This window comes from Myxine glutinosa, chromosome 2 (genome assembly GCF_964187855.1).
Source record: "Myxine glutinosa chromosome 2, kmMyxGlut1.1, whole genome shotgun sequence".
Classification (NCBI taxonomy): domain Eukaryota; kingdom Metazoa; phylum Chordata; class Myxini; order Myxiniformes; family Myxinidae; genus Myxine; species Myxine glutinosa.
This window is the reverse complement of record NC_136262.1, coordinates 112,246,346-112,262,448: the sequence shown is the minus strand read 5'-3', so window position 1 is coordinate 112,262,448 and position 16,103 is coordinate 112,246,346. Positions and strand designations below refer to the sequence as shown.

Here is a 16,103-nt window from a genome sequence, read left to right as displayed (position 1 = left end):
CGATGTATACTGATTCCAGTAATCTCTGTGTGTTTGTTTGTACGTTTGTACGTTTGTACGTTTGTTTGTTTGTCTGTGACCGCTGTTTCTCGACAACCACGGGTCCGATATACTTTAAACTTGCCAGGTATATTGCTGGGGACCCGAGGATGTGCCTTTTCAAGGTTTGAAATTAATCGGACACGTACTTACCGAGCTATGGCGATTTAGCCGTTCGCCGTTCGCTTTGGCGTTGCGAATGGACCAAACCATTGCATGTAAATAGAGGGGGGGGGTTCTGTGGTCGTTGCGAATGGACCAAACCATTCATGTAAATAGAGGGGGGGGGGGTTCTGTGGTCGTTACTGCCACGTGGTTTCAAAGTTTTTTTTTGTTGTTGTTGTTTGCACGCATGTTTTTTTGCACCCACGTACGGGCACGCCCTAGGATGTTTACACACACACACCCCTACACAAATTTTTTTTTTTTTTTTTTTTGGCAAGGAACGGGCACCCACGTACGGGCACGTCCTAGCTTATATATAGTACGGGCATGCCCTAGTAAAAAAACTAGTAAAAAAGTTTTTTTTTGTTGTTGTTGTTTGCACGCATGTTTTTTTGCACCCACGTACGGGCACGCCCTAGGATGTTTACACACACACACCCCTACACAATTTTTTTTTTTTTTTTTTTTTGGCAAGGAACGGGCACCCACGTACGGGCACGTCCTAGCTTATATATAGTACGGGCATGCCCGGGCATTGCCCGTACGTGGGTGCCCGTTCCTTGCCAAAAAAAAAAAAAAACGCTACCCGTACGCTCTACCCCGCCCGTACGCCCGTAAACAAAAAAAACAACGCTCTTCGCTTCCGCCCTTCGCTCTGACTGAATTGGGAGAAATAATGCGCATAAGAAATCGAATTACGAACCGTAATGGCGGTCAGCTCGTAACGCGCTCAGCTCCGCTCGCTCTCACATCGGCCACGCCTACGCAACAAAGCGTTCTGTGATTGGCTGCCGGAAATGAAGTCTTCACTGTCCGGAAGTTCGCAAATCGCAGTTACGATGAATCGTTTTAATTTAATCGCAGTTTGAATTCGTTTTAAAACATAGTTTAACGGCAACATAGTTTTCCAACGTGAAATAAATGAATACGCTGTCAAATGTGCCGTCCGAGGCAGAGTCTGATCGCCACGTTCGGCACACGTGATAGCTCGCTGCTCTCTGATTGGTTGAATCGTTTTTTGGACATAGCTCGGTAAGTACTTCTCCGATTAATTTAAAACCTTGAAAAGGCACATCCTCGGGTCCCCAGCAATATACCTGGCAAGTTTCAAGTATATCGGACCCGTGGTTGTCGAGAAACAGCGGTCACAGACAAACACACAGACACACAGACACACAGAGATTGCTGGAATTATAGATAGATATCTCAAAAAGTTGGAGATGGATTCGGATGAAATATGGTGGACAGGTTGGGTGTGTGACGAGGACGAATCGATTCGGTTTTGGTGAAGATTCGGTTCCCGAAAAAGGGCGAAATCTTTTTTTCCTCCGAAAATAGCAAAATAATTTTTTTGCGTGCAAAAAAGCCGTTTTATGTGAAAAAATATTTTTTATTTTTTCACATAAAAATCCGATGTATACTGATGACAGGTGAAGGTTTGTTAATTCTACGAGACATTAAATAGCACAGTCAGAATTGGAACAACCAATTATACTAATATTTAATATAAAAAAACAATTAATTAATTAAAATAATTAATTAATTAAACTTTGGAGGCTTGTATTGTTTTATTTTAATGGTATGTTCTAATGTGATCATATTCTGCTTGAAGAGGACCAGCATACTCATCTGTACATACGATAAACAAACATGACGTCAGTGAAGCCAAAGTTATGTTGTTCTGTGAAAATAACATGGCTGTCTGACATGAACGTGCAGATTGACAACGACACCGATCGACAAATTATCACAGACGAGCTTACTTCGGCAGAAATGCTTTTAATAATGTAGGTGACCAACATTGACCCTTAAACAAGCTTGCTACACACCTCATCATCGACCAAATCAGACAATCCAGTTCTCACTGTGGGATGGTGCACCATTCCTTGACAAGTACCACATTCTGGTCATCAAGAGAATCTGGGTGGCACTGGAGACCCCAGATACACCTCCTTAGGTTGTCCCAAGCACGTTCAATCGGATCTACGTCTCGAGGTTGTGCAGGTCAGGCTATATGAGTGATGTTGTTGGCCTGAAGTGCACAACTGACTTGTGCACAATGGGAATGGACATTTTCATCCATTAAAAAAATTAATTCGGACCATGCTGTTGGACCTGAGGGATGACTACAGGTGTAATGACATAATCCTTGTATCCGACACCAGTTATGAGAACATCGGTTATTCTGCCAACTTGCATAGCAGGCCACATGATCGGGTTCCCCTGGCCAAACCGAGCATACGACTAAATGGCACGATTAGCAAATCGCTCCCAACTCGTCTCCAGGCTCTATCAAGTCTGTTATTGGTCCCCTACCGGTGTACACCGGAGGGGACTATAGGTTTGCACTCCGTCCCTCCGTCCGTCAGTCCGTCACGCAAAGAACAGTTTTCCAGACTTTTTTTCTAAACGCTTAATGCTAATGATTTCAAACTTGGCACATGGTTTCCTCATGATAAGGTACAAGTCAAGTTCGAACTTCACGACGTTTCGATCATTTTTGACAAAGTTATGGCACTTTGAACTTTGGTAATTCTGATAATTCTGATGATCCTTAACTCAGTGCCATTTTAAGTTTTAATTTCCTTTAAAAAAGATTTTCTCAGCAATAATCGGACCGATTGAGATCAAATTTTCACCGTAGGAGGGACTCGGTCTGTAGAATATTAGAATGGTAATCAGGACGTCACAGGTCACGTGGTTCGGGCGCCATATTGTTTTTCGTGAAAACACGAAAACCCCTTTTTCTCTGCAACGGCTGAACAGATCGAGGCCAAGCTTTGCAGGCAGAATCGCACACCCATGACGAACAAAAAAGTCAGCGAGCATGACGTCATGCGTCACATGGTTTCAGAGTTATGACGTTTTTAAGCATGAACCTTTAAAACCGAGCCCCTCCCTCATTTTTGATCCAATCGAGGGGAAACTTCACAGATCTGTTCCGCAAGTCAGTCTACTAAAATGTCCTTTTGGAATTTGCGATAGCTTACGTGGTTTGGCAGATATCGTTAATTAAACGAAAATATTTTAAAAATGGATATCTCTTGAATCGCTTTATTGATCGACGTGAAACGTCATACTGTAGTAGAAGTCATGAAGAGTAACAAGTGTGCAAAATTTCAAGATGATTGGATGTACGGTCTGGAAGCTAGAAGTTGTTATTGCGTGAAGAAGAAGAGGCATCAACTGTGCGGATTTAGTTATTTATCACATGTACAGACTGAAAGCATCGTTGGACACGACCTGTCGCGGTCATTTTAACCTCAAATAACCTTGCGAGCTTATCAACGAGGCGAGGCGTGACACACGTGTCTCAGCATACCTCAGATCAAGTTTGAAAACCAGCATCAACTGTGCATAAATTGGCATATTCGATCATTTTTGACAAAGTTATGGCACTTTGAACTTTGGTAGGGGACATGTATTGCAGCGCAATACTCAGAATGTTTGTTAAAGTCTAAGGAGAATCTAGATTATCCACTGCCAAACGGTTCATGTGTTGATGTCAATAGCACTGTGTCCGAGGGGTGCAGAGTAATGGTATTATAGACCTAATTCCACTAGCAGGAAGTCTGTTCAGAACTATCTGGTTCTAAATCCAATGGTTGGTTGCTCCTTTCAGGTCATTGGAGACGGATCGTACTGTTTAACAAAGCAAAGGTTTTCACAAATGTGACAAGATAACAATCTTCACAAGGGGTATAAAACCTTGGGTAACTTGAAGGAAGGAGCTGTTTCTCTGAACTGTCCAGTGTGTCAACACCTTATCAGTGCCTGAGAAATGACACTGCGATGAACATTGTACCAGGAAGCAACGGCAGTCTGAGTCACCCTCCCTTGTCCATTCTGATGACACAAGCGAAATCATTTGGTGTTAAATGATGCCAAGATATTCCTAAACTTATGTAGATCACATGGGTGGCCAGCTTATGGAGGGTTTGACATTGATCGTGTGCAGACATTGAATAATTTCACTGGTAAGTGATTTCCTTGTGAATTTCCAGAATCGTTCAGTTCAGGTGAGGTAGAGATAATTGTAACATTACATATCATACCTCCAATTTTATCATTGGGTTTCTTTCTTCAAAAGCCATGATTTTCTTGTTTAAAGGTTGTTGCAGTTTTTTGTGCAGAATATATACGTGTAAGTGATGAAATGTATCACTACATGTTGCTCAGCAGATGACTTGAAAACTGAGCCTGTCTCCACTGTGAGAAAGTGGTTATGCAACCAATTCCATCGTCGTTACGTCGTCGTTAATTGTTAGTTCTTACACGGGCCTCGACCTTGTGTACAAAAAATAATAATTGCACACACAGAACATTTAAGCAATCTGTTGCATGGAAGCAAGTTGTGAAATTGATTGCTCAAGTGTGCATCTGGCCGCCTTGCAGTCCCGCACAGCCGTCTGGTAATCCCACACGGCGGTCTGGCAGTCCTGTGTGGCAGTCCGGCAATCCCGCATGGCCATCTGGCAATCCCACACGGCCGTGTGGCAATCCCGCACGGCAATCTGGCAATCCCGCATGGCTATGTGGCAATCCCGCACGGCTATGTGGCAATTCCGCACGGCAGTCTGGCTGTCCCGCACGGCTGTGTGGCAGTCCCGTACAGCCATCTGGCAATTCCACACGGCCATGTGGCAATCCCGCATGGCAATCTGGCAATCCCGCACGGCTATGTGGCAATCCCGCACGGCTATGTGGCTGTCCCGCACGCCAGTCTGGCTGTCCCACACGGCTGTGTGGCAGTCCCGTATGGCCGTCTAGCAATTCCGCATGTCATGCCCAAAAGCTTGGTTGATAACCTGCAGTAGTATTTGAAGTTATCAAGCTCTTTTCCAGTCACATCCTTGTGGTGAGTGTCGGCTCGTGTGTGTAGACAGGAAGATGTAGGCAAGCAAGATCATCTGACATTTTCATCACAAACCCACCTCGTGCTCTGCACCACTTTCCGAATCAGATGAACTGCTGTCCGTCTTGGAGCTGTCTGTCTGCATTAGGCACACAGTTAGAAATCCGGTGATGAGTGTTGCAAATTTATATCGATCTCCCCCCCCCGACACCGTGCAGGTCCCATGCATATCCCTACCCTTACTCCCACATCCACCTAGCTTCCAACCCCTTTTCTTCCACTTGCTTCTCCCATCCTCCTCTTCTTTTCTCCTTATTTTTCTCAATTTACCATCCATCCCTCCCTTACCCCATCGAGAAAAAGATGGTAAAACTTGGGCTGAAAGTATAAAGAGAGCAAAAAATTTGAACAATTTGGGGGGATGGTAAACTAATGAGAGAATGATTTTTTTTACCTCGGCCCTGTCGTCCTGCTCACCCGAGGAATAGAACAGCACACCCTTTGGCTCCAGGAAGCACAGTGATATGGCAAGAGGAAGGGAAAGGGCGAGAGAGAAGAAGACTGAATGAGAAGCTGAGAAAAGCAGCACGAAGATGAGCAGAAAGGCAGGAATGAGTGACGGCGAGTCAATAGGAAGGAAGGCCTGCAGGCCCACAGGCATCAGGGCCGCTAGCTCTCCCGTGAGCGATGGCAGTGCCAAGTAACCATCCTCATCCAGAATATTAGGCCAGCGGTATCGCGGCAACTTGTCACACTCCCATTCCGAGCCCTCCACAGGTGGACGAAGGGGGCTCAGTGGCGGGGACTCGCCGGGGAGAGATGGCCCAGGTTCAGAATGAAACTGGCGAGTGGAAGCGAAATGACAAGAGCCAGCAAAAAAAAATAAAGGAAGTACATGGGCAGAGTGGGATGGAAGGCAAATGAAGTGGGAAAGAAATTGAGAGCACAAAGAAGAGAGAGAGACAGACAGAGAGAGAAAGAGAGATAAAGAAAAGAGTTAATTGCATTGAAAGGAGTAAAGCATGCACAGAACATTGGAACTCGGAGACAGGAGTTCCAAGCGATAGAGGGACAACCATGCCATGAACCGTGTGAAGGCACAAAGAAGCTCGTTTAACACACCGACGATGGAACAGAGGAACTTCCAAACACATTCATTGCAAATTACCGTCGTGGACTTGGGATCATCGGAGGGAGTTTCGCCAAAACAAATAAACAAATAATCATCAGTTACACAAGCTGGGTTGTTTATTTGTTTTGTGACTCTTTGTACTCATAAAAACAAATGATTAATCCTCATCATGTTGTTTTCTTTGCGGAACAAAAGCCTCCAAATGAAGGGGAACAGATGAGTAGTAATTCAGATGTTAAAAATTACATTTTAAAAAGCTGTTTTCATTCTCAAAAAGCTGTTTCAAAAAGCTGTTATGACATTCGAGTGGAGTCTCAGATAAAGTCATGTCAAAGCGGTAGTTTTTTGGACTCCTCATTGGCTGTGACTTGTGAGAGGCGCAGTTAAAATAAAACCTCTACGCTCTAAAGGAGCCCTACCTGAGCTTCAGAAGCAGCCTTCCCCTCTACTGGGCCTGATCTCCGTGGTAGCGGGGGTGTCAGGAACACGTCATCTTCTCCATCTGATGTAGGCATTGCCGGAGCTTGCGCCGCCCTTGCGGTGTTGAATGCCCTCGAAGCCATTGCGGCTCCACCATCACTGGACATCGCTGTCAGGACACAGTCAGCGAGGGTAAAGTGAGGAGGAGAAGGGGGCCATTTGTAAATACAGAGGACACGTCCACCATCTGTAAGAGTCATACAGTTGAAGGAGTGCGAGTTCTCCTCCATCATTTACCCGTGTATGTCCTGACAGTGCTTCCGGCCATGCTGGGCTGTACGCGTGCTGATGCGCGGCGTACGAGCGGCGCAGGGCGATCGATACGCGCGCTTGCTTCGCGCGTCTGCGCCTGGGTGCGCCCACTGAACCTGAATCTTGAGCCGAGCGAGAGCAAACGACCACGTGGAATCTTCTCAGGTTCCACCATCCTGAGAGAAAGGCAAAGAGACAGACAATATACCTTTCAAATGTTGGCGAACATAAGTCAGAGCCATTGGCTGCTGTCTTCGATTCAACTTCTAGAATGTGACCGATGTTCACCTAGATTTGCTCACCTGAAGAACGTGTGGTGTTCAACGCACACCTTCCAGAGGCGCTTGGCAGCCCGATGGCTGGGTAGTTTGAATCCAATGGTACTCTCGACATTTTCAAACTGTGAAAAGCATGGCAGCACATTTATTCGTTTGCCAATGAGGTTGATATCGAAACCAAGTGATCATCTTCAAAGTCCTGAATCATTCACAATTTGAGAGAATAAAGATAAAGATCTATCATGTGACAGTCCAGAGCCTGGCAGACACTCACCTCCCCAGGGCGGATCTTGATGTAGAAATGACTGCGCCGGTAAGAAATCTTCAGGATCTTGGGCCAGGCAAAGCGGTTGATGCGCAGTCGATCTCGGTAAACCAGAAGGCCATTGGCACAAACACCGAGCATTATGTCTGTGCCCTCTGAGTCCTGCACAAGCAAAAGGGTTGTTACGTCTAACCACAACACAAACCACTACTTTGCTATATGATGGTCTACGCATGGTGACACGGGTCACAGGTCAAGTATTGTGCGTGTAGGACGACCTGTGTGTGGGTATAGTCTCACCTTGGCATGATGCAAGTCCACTCCATACATTGAAAGCTTTTTGGCATTTTCCAGGAAGTGGAAATCTGCTTCTGCAGGCTTTTGGCCTCTGAGTTGATGGGTAAAGGGGAAAGAAGGTAAAACACTAAAACAACATGGAAGCTTTACAGTGAACCCTCAACATTCCATAAGAGGTGATGCTGTGATGTTTACGGCACGCCGATCCATGCAGAATATGGTGCAATGCTTGTGTGCTCAGGTGGGTTTTGTGGACAATACAGCACATTACTGAAATTCCAAGACAAATCTCAACCCTTTATCCAAAAACAAAACTGTCTATCGAACCAATTATTTGTCCGCTGTCTCATTTCCTTTCTACGGTGTATAAGGCTCATGGTCCAAAGGGCAATCGGCATGACCACACACAGCAGTGGATTATGAGCTGAAATCTCACAATCACAAGATAATAGCTCACTTTTCTCATGACCTGGTGAGAGAAGTTTCAATCATAGTACAGGCCAAGTTGGCTGGAAAGTGACATAACAGATCATAATTGTCTTGTATCAATCAACTCAACAATCACTAAATAAATGGTGTTCCACTGTAGAGAAACAGCCAGACAGAGCCATATCACGATCTTACTGTGCTTTGCGATATTACGACAGACTGGGTGATCAAAGAAGTGTAAATAGTGCATATTTAACAAGTTAAGGATTGAATCCGTCAAATATAATTTACAAAAGTTTGAGACAAAAATTAACAATTGATGCTTGACATTAGCAGATGAAACAGGTGAGCTCGTTAGTGCTCCAGGATTGTGTGCAGGTGTTACCGATGAGTGCGGTGCAACTCCATGGCGCGTTCTTCCAAGTCGTGGGTCTGATTCGGTGCCAAGCGGAAAGCAGTTGCATAGTTCCCTTCAAATTCTTGTGGGCTCCAGTCTCCTAGTTCGGCCTGCAGTGTGTATGAGGCGAGCAGAGCGAGTGTCACGAAGGAGCACGGCAAGCGACCACGGGTCACGTCGTCCCTCAGCTGCAGGCACAGCAGGTACCTGTGACCAACAGATGGATAGGGAAGTGGGAAAAGGAGAAGGAATATGAGATGAAAGAAAAATAAGGAGATGCTGAAAAAAGAGGGGAGAATACGAAGTACACAAAAGAAGGAAAGGAATGGGGAAAAATAAGAAAAAGCAGAGAGGGAGATTAGATAAAACAGAAAATTAAGAGGAAAATAAATAGCCCAGAGTGGGCTGACGGCCATCTCTTGAGGTTGTAGTTCAGGCCTCTGCTGATTTTGGGGGATCCTCCCCCCTGCGGGGGACCCCTTCCCCCGATATTAAATCTGGGTGTGTGTGGGTAAGACCGAGCGATCCTGCGGATCATCATGTCGAAGGACTGTATCTGGTTTCGGAGCAACCGGTTGGTAAATAAGGGACGAGTAGGGATCCAAAGTTTGGGGTTAGGGGGGGCGGTACATCATGACCCATTTTACAAGTTCATCATCTCTTTATTTATTTATTTATTTATTTATTTATTTATTGTATACAAAGTCGAGGATCGTGTAAGAGCTAACACATTGAACACAAAAAACATAAACGGACACATAAAACAGACAATAAAGGGAGCGGGAGACAAGAGGGGGAGAGAGAGGGAAGCACAACAACAGCAGAGAACAGGGACATCCGTAGATCTGTGGAAGGGAGAGGGCTGGGGCCGGGGACGAGGGCGGGGAGGGGGGAAGGGAGTACACGGTATAAAGCAATTGAGCACAACTAGATCTTCTGGATCCTGATCACTACTAGATCTTGATATTGTCCAGCATGTCCAAAACATTGAAAGAGGTGGATTTGGGGTGTTTTAACGGAGGTAGAAAAGATCAAGGTTTTGGATGGGGGAAGATAAGAGATGGTGGTGAACAGCTGTTTTAAAGACCTGGAGGGAAGAGTGGGATTGAAGAGAGTGAGGGAGTTTGTTCCAGAGGCGAGAGAAAAGAGGAATGAAGGTGAGCAGAGAGTCTTGATTTGGACAGTTTCACCAGAAGAGGGTTGCTGGCAGATCTTGTGCTACCTGCAGGAACATTTGGGGGACAGAGCACAGAGAGAGCCGGGGGAGCAAGGCCGGAGAGGAGTCGGTAGAAGACAGAAAGACCACCTACCTGCCTGCGGTGAGAGAGAGAAAGGACCTCAGAATCAGCTTCATCACGGGAGATTGCAATGATTCTGAACGTTTTGGTTTCAACTGCGTGAAGCCGAGCTAGGTGTGATGCAGGAGCACCAGCCCAGAAGGGAGAGCAGTACTCCATCAAGCGGTGAATGAATGCTTTGCAAGTGGTGAGAAGCTCAGGTGTGCCAAGAAAGGACTTCGCACGATGGAGGATGCCCAGTCGGCGACTGGCTTTGGAAGCCAGCTTGGAAATGTGGTTTTCCCAGGAAAGATCATGGCAGATAGTGAGACCCAAAAGCCTTAGTGACAGAACTTCTTCGAGAATGTTGTTGAGAAAGTAGATGGGAGGGTTTTCCCGATGGTCTTTTCGGAGAGACAAAGAGGGAGTGGGAGAATTGTCAGGATTGAAAGACATCCACTTGTTTGAGCAGTTTGTGATATTGTCCAGGTCTGCAGAGAGTGAAGAAGCTGCTGCCTGCCGACTTGAGGGTTGGGATATGGAGCGGCAGAGAGTGGAGTCATCAGCAAAGAGATAGAGAGGATTTTCCAGAGAGTCGGAGAGAACATTAATGAAGACCAGAAAAAGCACAGGGCCCAGAACACTGCCTTGAGGAACTCCAGCCTGAACAGGAAGGGAAGATGAGAGAATTCCATTCAGGGCCACATGTTGACTACGACTAGAGAGGAAGTCCGCAAGCCATGCGTGGAGGTTTCCATGGATACCATACGATGAGAGTTTGGTGAGCAGAGCGGGGTGCCAGACCGTATCGAAGGCACAAGATATGTCAAGGGAGACAGCTCTGATTTCCTGTTTGGCATTTGAGGACCTCCATCCATTGTTGAGACAGCAGAAGCAACATGTCCAGAGTAGAGTGACCTGGTCTGAATTCAAATTGATGATCAAAGATCAAGCCATTGGAGAAGAGGAAGGATTAAATATCCGAAGCAATGATGGATTCCATGACTTTGCTGATAATTGGGAGCAGGCTGATTGGTCTGTAGTTGCAAGGATCTGTTTTTGCACCTTTTTGTGGAAAGCGGTAATGTTGGCTGATTTCCAAGCAGATGGCAGATGACATTGAGCAAAAGAGAGAGTGAAAATGGCAGAGAGAGGAAGTGCAAGAGCGGCAGAGCAGGATTTTAGGACCCTTGAGCTGACGCCGTCTGGTCCAGTTGCAGAATCAGAGTCGAGGTTTGACAGAAACTTCTCCACCTTGTCAGGAGAGGAGGACACAGAGTCCAGGAGCATCTGGGTTTGACTGGGTAAGGTGGGTACAGAGAGAGATGGGTTTGGGACACAAGATTTTGACGGAAACTTTTTTGAGTTGAGGCATTCGGTCTTATCGCGGGTTTAATTAAATGATTTTATTCCAACATTCACTGAACTTTTTGATCACACCTCAAATATGTATTAGCAGAAGCCAATGGTAAAATTACCACGATGTAGAAAAAAAGGAAGCCTTTTATTCTTGCGTTTGTTAAAAAATGGGAGGTTATACATTTCATAACAGCAATTTTTTGGGGAGTGATGGATGCAGCGGTCTGTTGCCTATGCACTGCCCGGGTTCAATTTCCTGTCTGATTGAAAAATGTTTTGGAATTTTTCCATAGGTTTGGATTAATTGAAAGGAACTTTTACTTAATACAGTAGTCTTTTTTCCCGAGGAGTGTTTCCGTCACCATCTCGCTGTGCAGAGCTGGGAGAGAGCTACCCAAAACGACTCATAGCAACCATTGCTGCAAAAGGTACTTCCACCAAGTACTGACCTAAGGGGCTGAATACTTTTGCACCAGTGAATTTTGATTTGAACATGTATTTTGCAGGTATTCCTGACAGGTAACCTCCTTCAACTATAACAGTGTTTAGTTTGATCTCTTCAGTTATGAATAAAAAAGTTCATTTGAAAAATTGTTTCTGCACAATTCCTAATTCATCCAAATGTGGTATTATTGGTAGGGGGTGAATACTTTAAGCCACTGGATGTCAAGGATTACATGTCAAGGAAAACATATACAATTACAACCCAAGGCATTCCTTATTGAGCCTCCCATTTTTGGCTAAATATCACACCACCAAATATTAGACCCGAAAAGGCCTAAATGACACTTTACACGCACACCTCAAATTACGTAAACTCGAAACACAAACCTAGGCCCTCACACAGCCAAACATCGGCTCACCTGGTCAGGTTCTCCGTGAGCTGGGCTGGATCAAGAGGGTAAAACTTCACGTTGAATGAGAAGAGCCAAGGAGGGTCTGGGGAGACAAGCGAGCCCTTCCTGTTGATCATCATTCCCCGTTAATATTATTATTGCCTTGTAATTGAGGCAAAGTGTACAAGGCCTCTAGCAGCAGTAATCTCCTCACAACTGCAGTGAAAATGATGCCAATGAATGTTATACATAATGTAGAAAATTGCCATGCATAACATGGACTTCCTGTTACAATAACAAAATGTTTTTGTAACTGCGAAGACCATTGGGGGTTAAATTTAGACTTCTGACATATCTCCTGATCTCCAAATTGCTTAGACGAGTCATTAAGTCATTCTCTTACTGAGCAGTTGATTCTTGACCTCCTTAGCTGGGTCGAGCCAATTCTGCAAAAAAGAATAATAAAAATAAGGTCTTATCAGTGCTGGAAATGATCAGTTTCTCGTAAGATAAATAACAGGAGGAAAGAGCAGTAGAAGCAGAAGGAGTAACTCAGATCGTAGCAGGTATTGAAGGATGGTAGGAATGAACCGCACGTACCTTATGACCTGCTTCATCCTTGTAGAGAAGGCCAAAGTAATCCTTCTCTAGTACATTCACATGCTGGCACACGAGGTCAAACAGTGCCTGTCCGCAAGCATTTTTCTGCACACGTACAAATGGACACACACACACACGGACACGCATCGGCAGGTCTTTGTCTCCATTCCATCAACAAGGCCTCTTATTACGCAAACAATAAGCTACGAGCGCGTCAGCTTTTCTGGCAGAATTTCCTTGTGTTTGGTTCCCGAATGAGTTCAGCAAATATTTAGACATTCTTCTTTCAATGTGACCACACAATAAATCATACAAGGAACTTCAATGCAGGAAGGAGGAGGACATTAGGCCCGTCAAGCCTGCACACTGATCAGCAAGAGTTGAGAAGACACAAAGTCGAGCAGACACTCAAATGAGGTCCCATCCAGGAGTACAACTTTACAGGACACGTGTCGACTCCTCGATACCCTGCGGGTGACCCGACCCGGCGTCTGCTTCTCTTTCCCCCCCTTTTTCTGTTCGTCGGTCGACCCATCATCTTGCTTGCCCTTCGGTGTCTCCGTGAGTGTGGGTTCCAATGCCTCAACTACTTGTCCGCTTGTCAATGTGTCATCCGACTCTCTGGAAAATCCTCTCTATCTCTTTGCTGATGACTCCACTATCTGCCGCTCCATTCCTCATCCCTCAGATCGGCAGTCTGCGGCCTCCTCACTCTCTGCAGACCTGGACAAAATCACAGACTGGTCAAACAAGTGGAACATGTCTTTCAATCCTGACAAATCTCACACTCTTACAATGTCTCTCCGAAAGGACCGACTGGACAACCCTCCCATCTACTTTCTCAACAATCCTCTCCAAGAAGTTCTGTCGCTCAAGCTTTTGGGTCTCACTATCTGCCATGATCTTTCTTGGGAAAACCACATTTCCAAGCTGGCCTCCAAAGCCAGTCGCCGACTGGGCATCCTCCGTCGTGCGAAGTGCTTCCTCGGCACACCTGAGCTCCTCACCACATACTTTCATCCGCAGCATACTTTCATCTGCAGCTCAATGGAATACTGTTCCCCCCTCTGGGCTGGTGCTCCTGCCTCACACCTTGCTCGGCTTCACGCTGTTGAGGCCAAAGCTTTCAGAATCATTGGAATCTCCTGCGATGTAGTCAACTCCGAGGGCCTTTCACTCACTCACCGCAGGCAGGTTGGTGGTCTTTCTGTCTTCTACCGACTCCTCTCCGGCCTTGCTCCCCCAGCTCTCTCTGTGCTCTGTCCCCCCAATATTCCTTCAGGTCGCACAAGATCTGCCTGCAACCCTCTTATGGTTAAACTGCCAAAGTCTAGGCTCTCTGCTCACCTTCACTCTTTCATTCCCCTTTTCTCCCGCCTCTGGAACAAACTCCCCCACTCCCTTCAATCCCACTCCTCCCTCCAGGTCTTTAAAACAGCTGTTCACCACCATCTCTTATCTTCCCCCATCGAAAACCTTGATCTTTTCTACCCCCAGTAATTCACCCCAGAGTCCTTGCAGTGTTCATATGTTTTATTCCTCTCCCACCTCTCAAATGTTGTGTTTGTGTCCTTCCCCCTCTCTCCCCATCTTGTCTGCCGCTCCCCTTGTTTTTTGTGTTTTGTGTGTCGGTTTGTCTTTTTGTGTGATTAATGTTAGCTCTTTCATGAGCCTCGATCTTGTATACAAAAAAAAAAAAAAAAAAAAAAAGGAAATAATTTGTGATAAATATAATCTGACAACATGCAATATATCCATTAGTAGTTGTATATTTTGTTTTTCTTAGGCCAAGTCATGCTGAACCAGAAAATGTCAAAAGAAGACCATTACTGACCTCGAGCAGACACTCAAATGAGGTCCCATCCAGGAGTACAACTTTACAGGACACGTGTCGACTCCTCCTCGATACCCTGCGGGTGACCCGACCCGGCGTCTGCTTCTCTTTCCCCCCCTTTTTCTGTTCGTCGGTCGACCCATCATCTTGCTTGCCCTTCGGTGTCTCCGTGAGTGTGGGTTCCAATGCCTCAACTACTTGTCCGCTTGTCGCATCACTGGCTTGCTCCTTCTCCGCTGGCTCCTCAGTTTCTTCCTTTGCATGCTCGCCGGACTCCTCCCCCCCCGTGGGGTCCACTTGATCGTCCATTCCCTTATCCTCACCTCTCTCCTGCTCTCCAGGCTTCTCTTCGGAATCCGACACATCGTCAATTATCTCGATCAAGTCCTCGTCTATCAGGTTCCTAAGATCCAGCCCTTCTGCTCGCTTTTCTTCCTGTGAAAAGAAGAGTCGAGTGATTATGATGCAACTCAAATGGGTTTTCAATGACACATTTGAAATTGTTTAAGTAGATAACCTGCTGATCAGATTCTTGTGTAACCCAACATTTTATATCAAATAAATAATGACATGAAGCATTGTGTACGCTAATCCGATGTCTCAATCCTTGGGTGCTTGCAAGTTCTTGTTTGTTGAAGATAAAGCCCTTTCATGAAGAAGAACCACCTTTAGAGGCCATTTTTCCCCGCACGCATGGGTTGGCCTTTTTTGGGCACCTTGGTCCCCTTTTTGAAGCAATGTTTTATGGCCGGATGCCCTTCCTGCCACCAACCCTGTTAGTCGCCTCTTGCGACACACAGGGAATTACCAGTGAGCTGGTACTCAATTTGGAGACCTCAGAAGGATGACAGGCTGAGTCAACCCCCCTGGCGTTAATTCAACAATTGACCGGGATTCGAACCCAGGATCCATAGCATCCCAAGCCGGCACCCTCACCGCTAAGCCAACACCTTAAGAGAGTAAAGAGCTCAACGCAAAAGTTTTTGAAAAGGAATAATGTAAAATAAGAAAAAGCCCTTTCATGAAGGAAGGGTCCAAATCAGCCGAAGAAATCTCGACGTATTCCACACATCCACGGCTTGCTCCCTGGGTCAAAATTAATCTTAACGTGAAGCCTCGACAATCAGTGCAGGGATAGCAATTGATCCCTTGGCGAAAACCCCAAATTTCTGCATTTCAGTACATGGGATTCTTAGCGTGGTGATGCACCAAGTTAAAAAGTTCATTCGAGAGAAGCTTTCCTTTGGGAATGCAGGGAAACCGCACAGTGACCGCACTTACAAGTCCGTGATTCAAACTTTTATCACAGTGCGAGCAGATGGCCAAATGTTGGAATAGCAAGAAATCATTATGTGCCGTGCTCTATACAGATAAGCAGGTTCGTGGCCAAGGTTACAATCCTGGATGGGTCACCACCAACTCCGACGCAGGACACTCGACTGCGTGTGTTGGAATTGATTGAGTGATCTTTAACGTCCACCAACTAATGCCGACAAACAGGATGCCCGTTTAACACCCAGCCGAGGGGCGGCACACACATTGCGTAACACCAGGATGACAGTTTATAGCTCGGTCGGGATTCGTACCCGAGCTAGACACCTTAGGCAT

General features: G+C 45.9%; 1 protein-coding gene across 7 annotated transcripts in view; it reads right to left on the bottom strand.

The window, feature by feature from the left end:
- LOC137421414 (protein 4.1) overlaps positions 1–16,103 on the bottom strand; it is a 59,421-nt gene that overhangs the window by 9,490 nt on the left and 33,828 nt on the right. For 4 of the 7 annotated variants that reach the window (XM_068107449.2, XM_068107450.2, XM_068107448.2 and 1 more), the window contains exons 3-14: positions 14,496–14,930; positions 12,662–12,766; positions 12,465–12,507; positions 12,089–12,164; positions 8,578–8,796; positions 7,767–7,854; positions 7,476–7,628; positions 7,226–7,323; positions 6,909–7,099; positions 6,611–6,780; positions 5,514–5,558; positions 5,139–5,198 (exon numbers count right to left, since the gene is read on the bottom strand). In XM_068107449.2, coding sequence (XP_067963550.2) covers positions 5,139–5,198; positions 5,514–5,558; positions 6,611–6,780; positions 6,909–7,099; positions 7,226–7,323; positions 7,476–7,628; positions 7,767–7,854; positions 8,578–8,796; positions 12,089–12,164; positions 12,465–12,507; positions 12,662–12,766; positions 14,496–14,930 — 1,683 coding nt within the window. The remainder of the gene's footprint in view (positions 1–5,138; positions 5,199–5,513; positions 5,559–6,610; positions 6,781–6,908; positions 7,100–7,225; positions 7,324–7,475; positions 7,629–7,766; positions 7,855–8,577; positions 8,797–12,088; positions 12,165–12,464; positions 12,508–12,661; positions 12,767–14,495; positions 14,931–16,103) is intronic. The other 3 variants (XM_068107452.2, XM_068107453.2, XM_068107454.2) reach the window with 3 other exon arrangements.